At 44.0% G+C, this 13,922-nt stretch overlaps 3 protein-coding genes across 3 annotated transcripts; all 3 read right to left on the bottom strand.

The window, feature by feature from the left end:
* Positions 1-2,901: 2,901 nt before the first annotated feature.
* Positions 2,902-3,250, bottom strand: PHALS_00651 (uncharacterized protein; the record flags this gene model as incomplete). Its single annotated transcript, XM_024718457.1, has 2 exons — positions 2,902-3,166; positions 3,219-3,250. The coding sequence occupies 2 exons, from the start codon at positions 3,248-3,250 to the stop codon at positions 2,902-2,904; spliced, it is 297 nt and encodes a 98-aa protein (XP_024586881.1).
* A 4,163-nt stretch (positions 3,251-7,413) lies between these two features.
* Positions 7,414-8,909, bottom strand: PHALS_15129 (uncharacterized protein). The gene has a single exon (XM_036407162.1). It carries the CDS (start codon positions 7,680-7,682, stop codon positions 7,446-7,448), a length of 237 nt encoding a protein of 78 aa, XP_036263528.1. The 5' UTR covers positions 7,683-8,909; the 3' UTR covers positions 7,414-7,445.
* A 1,409-nt stretch (positions 8,910-10,318) lies between these two features.
* On the bottom strand, positions 10,319-13,259 carry PHALS_00652 (uncharacterized protein; the record flags this gene model as incomplete). The annotated part of the gene is made up of 3 exons (XM_024718479.1): positions 10,319-10,462; positions 10,519-10,622; positions 10,685-13,259. The coding sequence occupies 3 exons, from the start codon at positions 13,257-13,259 to the stop codon at positions 10,319-10,321; spliced, it is 2,823 nt and encodes a 940-aa protein (XP_024586883.1).
* Between the last annotated feature and the right edge of the window lie 663 nt (positions 13,260-13,922).

The following is a 13,922-nucleotide window of genomic DNA, read 5'->3' on the forward strand; positions in this document are numbered from 1 at the left end:
GTTTATTCGATTTGCTTCAAACCCTACATTTGGGCTGCTTCATTGAGAAGCCTAGCCTACAGCCAGATACTGGAAGAATGAAGGCCTTTGCAGATTTTCCAGTGTTTATCTAAAGGCGACATGAGAATTAGCTTGACCCCACCAACTATTTGCGCAAGCACAGTGCAAATGATCCGACATGGCACGACCTTTCATCAATTCTCCTGTAAATGGCGTCAAATGGTATTGGGATGCGACAGAAGAGGCAGACGTCAAAGCTGTGAAAGAATGACCTGATTTTGGCTCTTCAAAATTTATATTGGAAACTCCACGTCGGCTGTGATGCTTTGGCATTTGCAATATGCAACGCCGTACTTCAAGCGGCCTCTACGCATAATCGCTTTTGAGTCCAGCATAATGCAGCTGCGAGAGGAACCTCGTTAACCACTCGCAATGAAGTATTTTCTTGTTAAATTGGGGGTGTATCTCCTTTGTAATCTATTCAGACATTGTGTTGCTGCACGAGACGAAGCCGTCCGCTCATCGCATACAGATTAAGCAAGGTAGTTATTTTTCTTTGACAAGCGTACCTTTTGGTAGATAATTGAGCTGGATTTGCTAAACGTGATGATGAACGCGCTTTCGCGTCACCTCTAGTATGAATTGTAGCATGTCACAATGTCGGCATCGCCAATTGACAAGGCAATACACACATCATACGGGTCGGCGCAACATGTGGTTCACCGCTGAAAGATTTGGAGAGGAAGAAGTTTGAGAGCTCAGGTTATCAAAGCGCGTGAACTACCATGCCTTTTCTTAGGTTTGCTTTGCTGCAGAACTGAACGGCACAAAAATTCAGCGTGTAGCTGTGCCATACGATACGGAGTACGGAATACTGTACGAGGCCCATCATATGGCCGCTACATAAACGTAAATTATCTCGGTAAGCGCTATGAGTCGGTGACTCAACATGTATGTATGAGTCAGCACAAAAAGGCTCGCGGGTTGTTAGAGGTAGCGGGTAAAATAACTTGCTGCCTGCGGTCTCACCTTTGGTCAGCCTGCTGATTCTAGCATATACGATTCGTCCGGTAACACAGGTATTGTGGTCTTTGTGGATAGTCTGAACAAGCTGGGTCATCTCGCTGCTAGTAAGAAAATTGACTGGTGGGGTCGCACCCAGCTGTTCTTCAACATAGATTTTCTACACCGATAGCCTTTGTATCGGATGGATTCAAGCGAAGATTTGGCATACATTGCCTGCGGTGCTCGTCATTAGATTGATATGTCAGCTGCTGATCATTCGCAGACAAGAGGCTAGAAGGAACGCGTGGATTTTACTGTGGAAAATAACTTTTAAACACTTGTGCAGAGAGATCGCTGAAGCGCCCCACGTATCATATTTGTCTTGTTTAACTCAGTACATTCCATGAAAGACTTTGCCTATCTAATATATATTTTGGGAGCCTTTGACACCGCCATGAAAGGTCTTCAATGTTAGCGAGATATGTTGTCGGTCAAGTTCGACTTGCTGGTAGCAGTTCAGCTATGCTCCGTATCAGGATCATAGAACTGAGCGTATTGCGCAGGGTGTGGGACGATATGGCTGAGAGCCAGTACAGCACGCCGATGCCAGAGGCAGGCAAAACACACACGAACATGGTTTGAGGCGAAAGAATTTCATGAATGTCGCAAGTCTTCTGTTTTATGCAGTACATGTGGTCAATGAGAACAATTTGTGACCGCAATACAATTGAAGAATTTACGGTCCTAGCGAAGAAGGGGGTGAAATACAATCGTAAAGTCGCAACGAGAATGCAAAGACATATCGCTCTACATGAGGTTACTGAGCCCATTCCGCGAACTCACGCTAATGGGTCATTCAGACGTGAAGAAAACTGGCACGGACAAAGTAGCGTCTTCAAACGTCTATAGCTGGGCTACCCTCTCTATACAGCAGCGGCGTGGTTTTGAACTGCTGTGTGTGCCACAATCCAGGCAGTGCACTGGCGGAATGCAAAGAGAGAATCTGAAATCTGGCTCATATTAGCTTCGGATGCACGCCGATACTCTTGATGAGTTCACGTGTGCCACAACCACGAGAGCCAGACACACGATGCCTGATTTTCATCATCATTGCTAGAAGAGCAAGGAGTAAAAAAATCTTGCAAAAGGTTAAGTGGCCCGGCGGGTACACCAGAGCTAATATTAGCATTTAGTGAACTGAATGGAATATCCTCACTTGGAAAAGACGTGTGGGTCTTGAGATCTACTTTGGCAATATTGCGCCGGCGCACTGTGGCCGCTCACGACCTGGCACACCCTCGGTCTTGTCTTCCTTGAATAAATGTGTGGATCGTCCGTCGCATAAGTGGGGTGGCAACGGACCTTGTTGTAAGGAAGCCCCTCGATCCGTAAATGTTACAACTTTCTAATGGGCGGGAGATTTTGGCTTGTTACTTTGACGTCTGGGTTGTGTTTTGCGCTTTGCAAATCAAGATGGAGACGACGCTTCAAACTAACGCTCGCTTTGACGGAAGCCAACTTGTAAGACCTCATTACGGATAAGATTTCGTGTTTTCCTCGCCCAGTGCGCAGATTGAGCTTGATACTCATCGGTCCTTTTGCTATCGCCAAGAACTTCAGGTATATATTTTAAAAAGGGTACGATCTTTTTCGATCGCTTCTATTTTGAAGCACGCGGTTGTTTTGGAGAGTTGTGACCTGATGGCGATCGTGGAGCACCTTCTCAACCTCCTCTTTTGATGCGTGCAAAAAGCCAGCAGACATAGGCGTGTACGGTCTCACGTCAGCGGTAGAGCGATTTCAGACGGTTTGAAACCGTAATATCGGCATGGTGTTTTGGACATCGGCGTGGCTATTGCACTTACCGTAGTACAAACCTGGCTTTTTGAGCCAAGTTCAGCTCGTTGATAACCCCAAATATCGTCGCGAACTCTGCGCTAATTCAGCTCTTTCTGCCTCGAAAAATGGGCAAAACGTTTGTACCTCGTGTAGAGGGCAACGAAGCGCAACTTCTCCGTAGGATGATCGACCGCATCTCTCCTGGCGAGCATAATGGCGGAGGCCAGCGGTGTCGTTGTCTATAAGCCCCGCCAAGGGCACCAACGTTTGTGCCCAGTACTCGGTAGCATCCAGCACAAAGAATGCTCCATAAATTTCCTCTCTGAACAATAGGAGAGTTTTGCATTAAAATCTGATTCTTTACCTCCACCGACTGGCTTTCATCTTTTTTCATTGAAGTCTTCATCCTCGTTTAGCGAGCTAAAAAAAAGCTTCTTTCTATGAAGGGCGTCGTGCCGCCTTTAACTATATCACAAGGGCCACACGCTCGTGGCGTCCGTAACACCAGCGCCTCAGGCAGTAGTACTAGTTCTAAGGTGCCTACGCCAGCAAAGTTCCTGTGAGTAGTGCCAGCGTACATGCTTTTAAAGCTAATGCCTACTCCGGCAAGGATCAGGGCTTGCAATCTTGAGCACCCTATTCTCTCATTGGAGCTTATTGACGTCATTTATCATTCCGGATAATTGGGTGTGATGAGAGGATATACTTTTTACAAGAAATCAATAATAGCCTTGACGAGTAACCGTAGCCGGCCATTGCTCAGGCTACTAGACAACAGTAATCATTACCTAAAATAGCTGTCTTTTACCTACGTACGGTACAACTCCTCCAGGGACGGGATGAATTAGCTCAACATGCTATTACTCACCCATCAAATTCAAGCAACCAGCCCCATTCGTAAGGACATATGTTTCTGGCGGATGCCATACGACTCTGAAACTTTTTTAACCTGAGGCATGACATATACCAATGAAGTTCGGATCCTTTCCAGCAGCATACGGCTACCGAGCGCTTGAGCACTTCTTTTGGTGCATAGAGAATGTTGGTTTATCACTCCAAAATTTTCATCTTTGCTAGGGGAGCTACTTCCAATCGATTCAATCGATAATTGATTCATGACACATGCTTCTTAAGTCAAGGTAGACCCAAAATCACGTCAAACCGTTTGTCCATCTGGAGTACTGCGATTTTTTCTTCGAGGTCAAGTCTTCAAGCTTCTGTTGAAGGTCAACCATAATCTTCGTCGCGGTACAAGATTTTATAACTGCCCCAGTAGACCACCCTGTATCTTGAGGGCTCCGACGTTTCCCGAAAGCCTCGTGGTATTGGTATCGCGTGACTCGAGACAATCCGACGAGAACCGTATTGAGAGATTTGTCCCCCACGTAGACAATCACGGCGGATGACCGAATTGTTGACATCCATTTGTTAACAGCAAACTTGCTGCCTACGTAAAGTTAGTAAGATCTCTTGGTTTCAGATTTCTGGTATCAGAAGTCACTGCTTCGGATTGACCAATTGACCACATGGATAGTAGATGCAATCATGGTTGCATGTCCCTCCATGAACACAGCGACCTGTATTGCCTCTAGTAGTGATTCTCTTGCCACAATGGCACGAAGCTCACGGAATCTTCTGTACATAGTCGTACAATGTGCTATTGCCTTGACGGCATGACAGAAAATTCGACCGTTGTGCCAAGGTAGAAGGAACATCGATTCCATGGCCTTGATAATTTCTTGCCATGTGGCAAAGAAACTAGGATAATTGAGTTCCAATGTTTTTGCTCAATTCTTTGCACGGCCATTCAGATGCGACATGGCAAAGCCACTTGACTAAAGTTATCACAAATTTGAGCCGTCGGGGTAGCGATGCCAATTTCTTGTCACCAGAACGCGAAATTGTAAGTTTTTGTTCCCGTTACAGCTTTTCACGTTTACTTTCTCGGGGCGTCCCGTGTATATCAACGGTGTCACGACCACTTGTGGAGGTGACGGAACTGGTGTCGATATGTTCTGCGATAGAGTTCCCAATAATCCTTGCTCATACGCAGCGAGAATTACATAGCGCTGAGTCATCGTATCTTGATCCAATAGGAACATATCGGAGACCACGTAATCTCCGATTCAAAGCTTGCACACCCATTACAAGTGTGTTAAAAGCGATCATCCTTCCCAGTTGATCCATGGACGACCACTACCTGTGGTTTCCATATTATCAATCGATAAATCCAGCGAAAAAGTCGGCGTTGGAATAACCACTATTCTACTAGTGCTACCAAGTGTAAAGGGAATTTCTTATCCGTGGGCACACACTTACCGAGAAAGGCTGAGGTCAATTGACACATCTCACTGCGATTTGCTTGCTTCCAGAGGACCGTTGACTTATGTAAAGAGAAAGAAGGTGAGATGAAATCTAATATTATAGCCAATAGTTTTTTAACCTTCCTTACCTGAAAGTACCTCCTATTCTGATACAACAAAACTGAAAGGTGATGTATAAGTATGCAGGGTGTACAGTTAAACTTAGACAAACAAAGTATGTGGTCCAAACGACGTCTTTAATGGAGCTTAGCTCATTTTAGCTTCTTGGTTCTTTAATCATCTTTTCATCCAATTATGTCAATATTATGCCCTTCGTATTTTCCCACAATCAAAAAGTCCAGATCATATTCGAGGACACTGCTGAGAATTATCACCCGCTGGCGCAATCTGGTCTATAAAACTATCAAAAATAAGAACGGCGTTGGTATTTGCTAGGCACACCAGGTTAAGAAAATCGAACCCTCAATTATGAAAATGGAGCAAGCACACCTTAACTACTAGCCTAGACTGAGTTTGGTTTTTATCGAACAAAACGTAATAATCCTGAATATAAATTAGACATATACCCACAACATCATTCTCCAACAGTATTGAGAGCTGTCATCATAACACTTCCACCTGCCGCTAATATTTGTTGATCCTTAGCATTGACTTGGTCTTAAAATCTGCTTGCTGCCTTTCGTATAAAACCAAACATCTTCGTTTCGGATTCCTTTGTCAGCTTGTATGTAAGCTGACGCTTCGTGTCGATACAGTCGATCTTCAAAAGTCCTTCTCTCACATTCTCGCGAATGTGCGGTGCCTTATGTCCCCATGCTTGTCCGGCTTTGTTGGCAAAGCGATTGCTCTTTGGTTGGCTTCCGAAGCTTGGATGCCTTGGACTTGCTCGAGGCCCATGTCCTTAGCATCGCAAGCGTCCAACGAACTATTCGAGCGCAATGACTGAGAGCCCGGTACTCAGCTTCAACTAAGCGGGGTGCTATGGTTTCTGGTACTTTACCTTAAACACCACTGGCGGCTGCAATCATGATCATAACTCCTGAGACCGAACGTCTATCATCAATGTTGCTACCCCAATCAGCATTTAAATATGGCTAATCTACAAATGTACCCAGGTCTTGGTAGAACATACCGTTTGAGCGTGTATTCTTCAGGTAGGGTAGCACGAGAATAATTAAATTCCAATGCTGCAGTCTTGGGTTCTCGTGACATATATACGTGTTCAACATTCGGTCAAGTGCATGTAGTTATGTACAGCACGCATTCATCCAAGGCTTGATTTGGTTTTAATCGCATCGCAAATCGAGTTTCTGTTGTTGATGAGTGCACTAACGACAATTTTAATCTTGATGCGCACGGACTGTCGATACCCTTGAGTTTTGGTTGAACGAATCATCATATTATAGCAAGTCTGTTCGGTCGTAAGTGATTAAGCTGATATATCGTGATCAATCTTCATACCCAAAATGATTTCTGTCTTGCCCAACTCCTTCATCTTGACTGTAATTCTGACCAGTTCCTTGACATGATTCATCTCCTTGCTTTTTCTTGCTGCTACAATCATGTCATCCACCTATAGTCCAACAGGATTAAACCTTCCAGTGATCACTTGACATAAACGCACTCTTCCCCTCCGCCGCCCTCAAAGTCATCGTTCACAATGACACGATGTGAGAATGGACACTGACGTGCGGCACTTCGGTGGAACCGGCGTTTCCGTCTTGGACGGAGCTGAAGCTGCAGCTTTACTGGTGTTCTCGCCGCCTAACCAGGCATATCGCGTGCGATCGCGTTTACTTGCCGCCGACAGGGCAAGAAGGAGTTGGTAAACTTTGTCCAAGAATTGCGTACTCTCAATCTCGGTATGGCAGACGATCCACTTCTAAAGGCGGTCACATGACCGTCTGTATGGAGGCCTCCACACTGGCGTGGCCAGGATAGAAGTCTTCCTTGTGCAATTGTTTTCTTTCGAAGAAGCGGTGAATGTGGCAATGAATGTCGAATTCAATTGTAAGTCGTCACGACTTGGTTGAAATGCACACTCTAACAGCTCGTCAAGCTGGCCTGAACCGATGGATCTCGGCTATGCTGAGGACGAGGAGGCAGAGCATCGAGCTGCCGAACACCCGACTCTCTCCACACTTGACCCAGTTTTTCGTTTATTGAGACTGAATAGACGTGTACTGTACATATCTAAGTCATCCTCTATGTCACTAATATGATATGATCCTGAGACCAATTTTCTTATCTGTCTAGGTTAAAACCAGAATTTCAGTACTATTGAACCGCAGTTGGATATAAACAGCGGTGGCTAAACATCAAAGTTTGCTGCATGTTATATGAGGTGAGGGTGCACATTTCGCTCATAGGATGACTAACAAGATCAAAATCACTAATACAGCAACCTGGAAGCGGAAAGATATCAATTTGCAGCTGCTTGGTAGATTTTTCCTCAGTTTTAATATAACATGAACTTCCACCAGAAAAAAAGTTTGTATTAAGTAGCCGCGGCATGGCAAATCGGCCAAATTTAAAGTAGCCTCACCACCCCGACAGCATCGATATCATCAATTGCAGCTGAGACCATCTGTATCTGACTATGCGGCGCAGCGTCTCTAACTGATTCTTGTCATGACCGAAACGCTTTGAATCCTTTGTCTTCGAAAAGGGTCGATGTCGCCAGAACTCATTACTGCTCTGACTTACACCGTGGCCCCACACTTCGCCTCACGTCCTTTTTGAACAATTTGATGTGAGAGTCTATATTGGCTAAGATGACGTCTCTGGTCAGTTATCCACTCCTACGATGCGGCTCAATTTCAACTAGGCGCCTATTTCAAGCCGGCGCGAAAAAGACTAGTTTGATTGAAGTAATCACTTGTGCGTCCATGGGGATGATCCCTTTTCTGTGTAGAGCGTCCTGAATTCAAAGGAACAGCTAAGAATTGCCGTCTTTGCTGCCTTCTGAAGAAATTCAGTTGGTGACAACGGCGCCGGCAAACTTTTATGGACGAGCTTCCTGAATTTCTGAAAATTGAATTAATCACAATGTGGTCCGCAAAATTGCTATATCCTTCAAAAGTAATCCGTGTTACATGATGCCTCGTTGATGGCAGCCAAAATTATCTTCTTACCTTGATTCACTGCTTGTTCATCTGCATTTTCTCCGAACCAATTAAATTCCGTAGAGCAGCAATTTTTAATCGAAGTTTGTTCCGGTTTCCTCGGCTTTAAATTTTTACAATTAAGCTTGATGTACCGTCAATTTTCTGGGCATTCGTAATCTCGATCACAGCCATCACCAGCGTGTCAAAGGAGTTCTTTTTGCCTTTTGATCAGTTCCATAAACACCCCTCTCAGTAACAGACGCATCCACTCAGGGTCTGACTGTTTCAGAGACTGACCACGCATCTGTTCGGTACACCTGCCCTGTCTATGCGATAGGTGAAGACGACCGCGGGGCTCGAGGATTTCCATGGAGTTTAAAGTCGAATTGCTACTGTGGAGCAGAATTTACCTAATTAAGGCATGTTGACTTATTACGTAACCAACAATAAAATTCGCATCTGGGTAGCCCATGACAGCTGTATCTGAATGATAATGAGCTCGCATTTCTTTTGGCAAATTGCAGTATAACTCGATTCCTTTTAGCTAGCCATATAGCGTAGGCGCGATTTCGTCTTACGACTGTAGACAGTGCATGTGTTTGCTTGATTTTTTTTTCTTTTCCGTTAACTCGCAATAAAGTTGTTTAGCATCTACAAGCGAGTTTTTGCTACCATGACTTCACGCTAAAGCGTCGCGCACTTGGCACACGACACTTATGCTATAAAATCATCGCCATTGATACAAAAGTTCGCTGATTTGGTACCACAAAATCAAAAAGTCTCCATCTTCTTCGCCACCAAGACCGATATTACTTTGCGAAGCGTCAGCGAGAAGCAGTGACTTGTTAGACCATCGGTTACAACTGGTGTGAAGCCTTAAAAAAATTTCCAAGCAAGCTCAAAAATTAGGAATACGTTGCTCCAGTGCCGCGATGCATCGCCCATACTTTCCTTGAAAATCTTGCCAGTGCGGATTTAACGTTTTCATTCCGATAGTTGGTCTGTGGATGGTCCATTGTAAACATATGCAATTTAGTGTTGAGCACTTTGAACAAAGTTTTTCAACCGTTGCTATAAAGGTCAGTATCATTCAGAGACAATTTACCCAGGCAAAGCGATGTTGAGTAGAGATATTATCTAGCAACACTTTGGCTGGTAACGTTGGTAGTAAAATCTGTGATATAAATCATATTCGCAAACTGATTAATGTTTTGTGTGTCCTTCAATTTAATTTCCTTTTCTCGACATAGTTCGTCCGTGTTCCTCTGGACACCGCCACTAGTGGCAAGTGGCTTCGTACGTCGAAAAAACGGCTGTTCGTACAGTTTGATGAGTTGATACCAGCGAGTTACAGTCTGCAACACAATAACAGACTTTGTTTAACCGTCATGCGGCCAATGACCAGATCTTTGACTGTGATAGAGAAATTGTTCTACAATCATTGGAGTGTAAGACTCGCATAAACATGCGAGTAAAAGCTCTCCTCCGACGTAGCGAGCAACATCAAACGAACTGGATCCAGAAACATGGAGTGATGAGATCTTCAAAAGTCGTTGCGAGTCTTGCGCGTGCAGACGGGCAAGCTGGAATTCAATTCGGCTCTCCTCTTATGTGCTCGATGTCGTCCTGAAGTCTCCTACGCGGTGTCAAAAGATTTTAGGCCGTAATGAGCGGGCACGGAGTACGTAACTAATCCAGTAGAAAGGTGCCATAGAAAAACTCGTCTTCAATGAACGTCTTAGTTGAATATTTTTAGCTGTAGGTGGAACATTCGGGTCAAGGCGATAACAGTTATTGTCGGGTATCATCTTGGCCTCCTTACCAAAAATATGACTATAAAATTGTCGTCATGCTTATCACAACACATTAACAGCTGTTTAACCTGATTGAGGATACTGATGCTTACATCTTGTGAGATGTATCATGGGAATTTGACATTCATTGTACTTTTTTCAATAGGATGTTGACATCCATGTTCACTCAGAGGAAAATTTTGTTTTGTTTAAGTTGATTAGAGTTGGCGACGTGGATACATTATTGGAGCTATAACACAGTAGTATATGTTTGACAATGAAGCACTGTGCTAGCAATGCGGCGTTTAAACTTCTCTTTGGTTGGAGCAAAACGAGCACAAAGCTGAAAAAACGAAAGTGCGCTCCAGTACTTGTCCATCTGCAAGCTGGTTAGCTAAAATGTTTGAAAATCAGTGAGAAAAAACTAGACTTATACTCAGCAGCGCTTACCCCTAAAAGATAAAAGACACTCATATCGTTTGCGCTTGTGGACATGGGAGCTAAGGCGAGCCAGGGTCCCAGTAACTCCAGCACTTTATCGTACGCTTTTAAAACTGAGCAATTGGCATAATGAATAATGAGTGCAGCCCATAAATCAAATGATTCCAAAGCACACCGTAAAACCAACGAGCTAATTGTAGACGAGCGATTCTGACAATTCCGTCCATTTCGGTTTGTTGCTCCATGTGGTAAAAGGTTCGCCAAGATTTCATGCCTGCATCAATGAGAACGCTCTGATAGTCTACTAACTCGTGATTTTCTTTTCCCGTCATTCGCTTTAACAATTCCCACTGCAAGATTGCAAACAAGTCGAAGTCCCAACCACATTCCGCCAGCAGACCAACGAGTGTGCTTACGGAAAAGTAGCGTGCACCGTTATCAAAACTCATCATACCCCACATCAAATCACAGTCTCCTGGAGTGAAGCGTGCAAACTGGTCTCTGAAACTCAGATGTAGGGCTTTGAATTTGGCGTCTCGAACGTCAATATCTTTTTTTGTGCTCTGTTGCTCGATAATTGCAAAGAAGACACTGAAAGTGTCGCTAGCTGGGGCCGAAATCGATTTTGAAATTGCTGAAACGCCTGTATTGCTACTATTAAGATACTTGAAGAAGATGTCCAAGATCTCAAAGTCAATAGGAAGGCAGAAGCAGTCTGGAGTCGGAGAAAGTTGTGGCAGCACCAAGCGCAACACTCCGTTGAATCCTTTGGGAGTGTAAGCAGTTTTAGTCCCAACATATGCACTCGATATAGCGTCCCGAAAAGAAAAACGTGCATCACCGCCGAGTATAGCAACAGGGAATGTTGCTGCTTCCACATCTTGATCAAGCAATGATAAGAAAAATTCAAGTGCTCCCACTGGGAAAAGAATCAGTCCACTCGATTTATGTTCGCAAGACTGATACTGTTTCAGTATCTTCAAGAATGTTGCGTTTAATCGGTCATCTTTGTAAATGGCTTGTGTTTGTGCATCGTTCAAGGGACATAGATGAATGTCCATGTTGGCGCTATTTGACGTCTTTTCATCAAGAAGTGCTGCTTGTATCGCAATTCGGTCATCATGAATGCCCACATTGTACCCTACTTCATCAGTGCTAATTACCGGGGAGCAATCTTGCTTGATGGCCACTGTATAAACATCAGCACGCAGCGAGTCCAAAAAATAGTTTCCGATCAATATTACGGGACCCTCACTTCTTATTCGCCAAAGACGTTGCGAGTGCATCAGTTTTAACGTATTTCGCTTCTCAAAATCGCAAAAACGTCTCTGCACGAACTCATCAGTATCGAAAAGTGCAAAATCAAGTTGACCCCGTTCAATATAGGTACGAAAACACTCCATTTGAGAACGAGAAGTCAGGATTTGCTCACTTAAGTCTGTTGCAATTACCAACGGCACAAGCTGTCGCTGCTTAAATTCAACAAGTTTCTCTACCAACTCAGTAAAATGTAGCATGAAAGAGTGCAAAAACTTGCACGATCCACTTGCAGCCTCCCACACGAAGCAATTTGGAGCATCATTTGGCCTAAGAGAAGGCTTGACACTGTCAGCATTGCTCAGCAAAAAGTCGGCCGCAATGCGCGCATACGCTGCAGCAAGGAACGAGCTGCTTGATACTCCGAATGGGACTTTACCAGAGCTCCATGCACGAATTCCCTGACTCTTGTAGAATGTCTTTTGCGTACTCCATAGACTGCACTGGGACAATCGAGCAAGATTTGGGACATGTTGCCATGCACAAGAAGAAGCGTCGAGAAACAGCGAAGATACGGCATGCTCCTGTTTCGGCTGAACATTTGTAGGTGATTGTATAGGTGGATATAATCCAGTCCAGATCTGCTCATCTTGCATCTGCAGTTCTACTAGCTCGCATCTTATACGCTCTTGCGGAATAAGCTGTACCTGTCGGCCGAATCTTTTGGAACAGACACGAACCATTTCTGGATGGAAGTGGCTCCACCGCAAAAACAATAATAGCAGTTGGAATGGCATCCCTTTAGTTTTTGAGATCATTGTCGTCTGAGGAGCCTTTAAATGTTCCTTTTGGAGCGTATGACGTTGGTCCAAATCGGACATCCAGCTCAAGATTTCAAGCATAATTTTCCATCCATTTTGAAATCGAAAGCAATCCAATGGCTGCGCAATAAAGCTAAGTGACTGCTGCCAGTCGCTGTGAAATGAACAGTCGGCGGCACAAAAGTACTCCGAATGAAACATAGTAGAACTTGCCATCATCCTAGTATTTGTTACAAATTCTAATAGTTCACCAGAGTCAAGCATTATCAGCAACACATTTCCATTCGAAGCTTTCTGCAGCTTTGTCGTCAATCTATCTTTTACCTTACATAGTTCATGCACTACGAACAAAACTCTTATTGAAGAAATAGAATTATAACTGGATTGATTGAGCACCAACTGTAGAAGTGTATCGATCTTGTTTACATGGGTGTATCTTCCATTGCCGATCAGATACTTTGCCTCATCCCGATGCAAAAAAGCTGTTATTAGCTCTGACAACACACTTGCATACTGAGCAATGGTTGTGTCTCCCACAGATACCAATGTGTAACAGTCAATGTGGAAGTGCGTAGCAACTCGCTCCAGCACATGTACAAACGTTTCAGCCAACCAACAAAGCGCTAGATCTCTACGTACTTGATAGATATCAATCAACTTTACCAGATCCATTCAGGTAATTTAATCTAATTCTACATATTCTGGCAGCAAAGAAATATGTTCTTGTTCTCTGATTGGGCGAACAAACTTAGCCTTGCCAATTTTAAATACTCCTTTTAGAAAAATCATAGTTCGTAAGTGTGGAGGAGTCTGTAATGTTGTCGTGAACGCAGCCTAGCCTCACTGTGCTAGGTTGAGAGAGCGTAAAGGTAGAAGTGATCATACTGATTTGATCATATCTACATCTACACGGTCTACATGTCAAGCAAACACTTACGCCACAAACAAAGTATCATGACTGCTTGTCACCTGAAGACTTCGTCCTAGCTTCCTCTTGACCGTCACTCGCACTTGCATCAGACAAGTCAGTACTTAACGAATGTTCATTCTGTACCGTACCAATCGTCCAAGACGGTTGCTGCGATTATAATCTACTTGACTCATTTGCAGCCAGAAAGCTGTCTCCTTTCATAAAAAATGTTTTTGACACTATACTCACCCATGCTTTGGATCATCACTTTGTCGCACATCTTCAACAACTTCACAATCCAATGCCGTGGGCGAAAAGTCGGCCAGTTTTTTACGTCAATTTTCAGCGAAATACTCTAAAATCGTGAAGAAACGCTATTGAGACAAAGCACTTTAGGAGCATATCTTTTTTTCACAGACGATTTT

Source organism: Plasmopara halstedii (genome assembly GCF_900000015.1).
Source record: "Plasmopara halstedii genome assembly, contig: Scaffold_117, whole genome shotgun sequence".
In the NCBI taxonomy this organism is placed as follows: Eukaryota; Oomycota; class Peronosporomycetes; order Peronosporales; family Peronosporaceae; genus Plasmopara; species Plasmopara halstedii.

Coding starts and splice junctions, on each gene's coding strand:
- PHALS_15129 (XM_036407162.1), bottom strand. CDS start 7,682: ATGCCGCGGCTACTTAATACAAACTTTTTTTCTGGTGGAAGTTCATGT.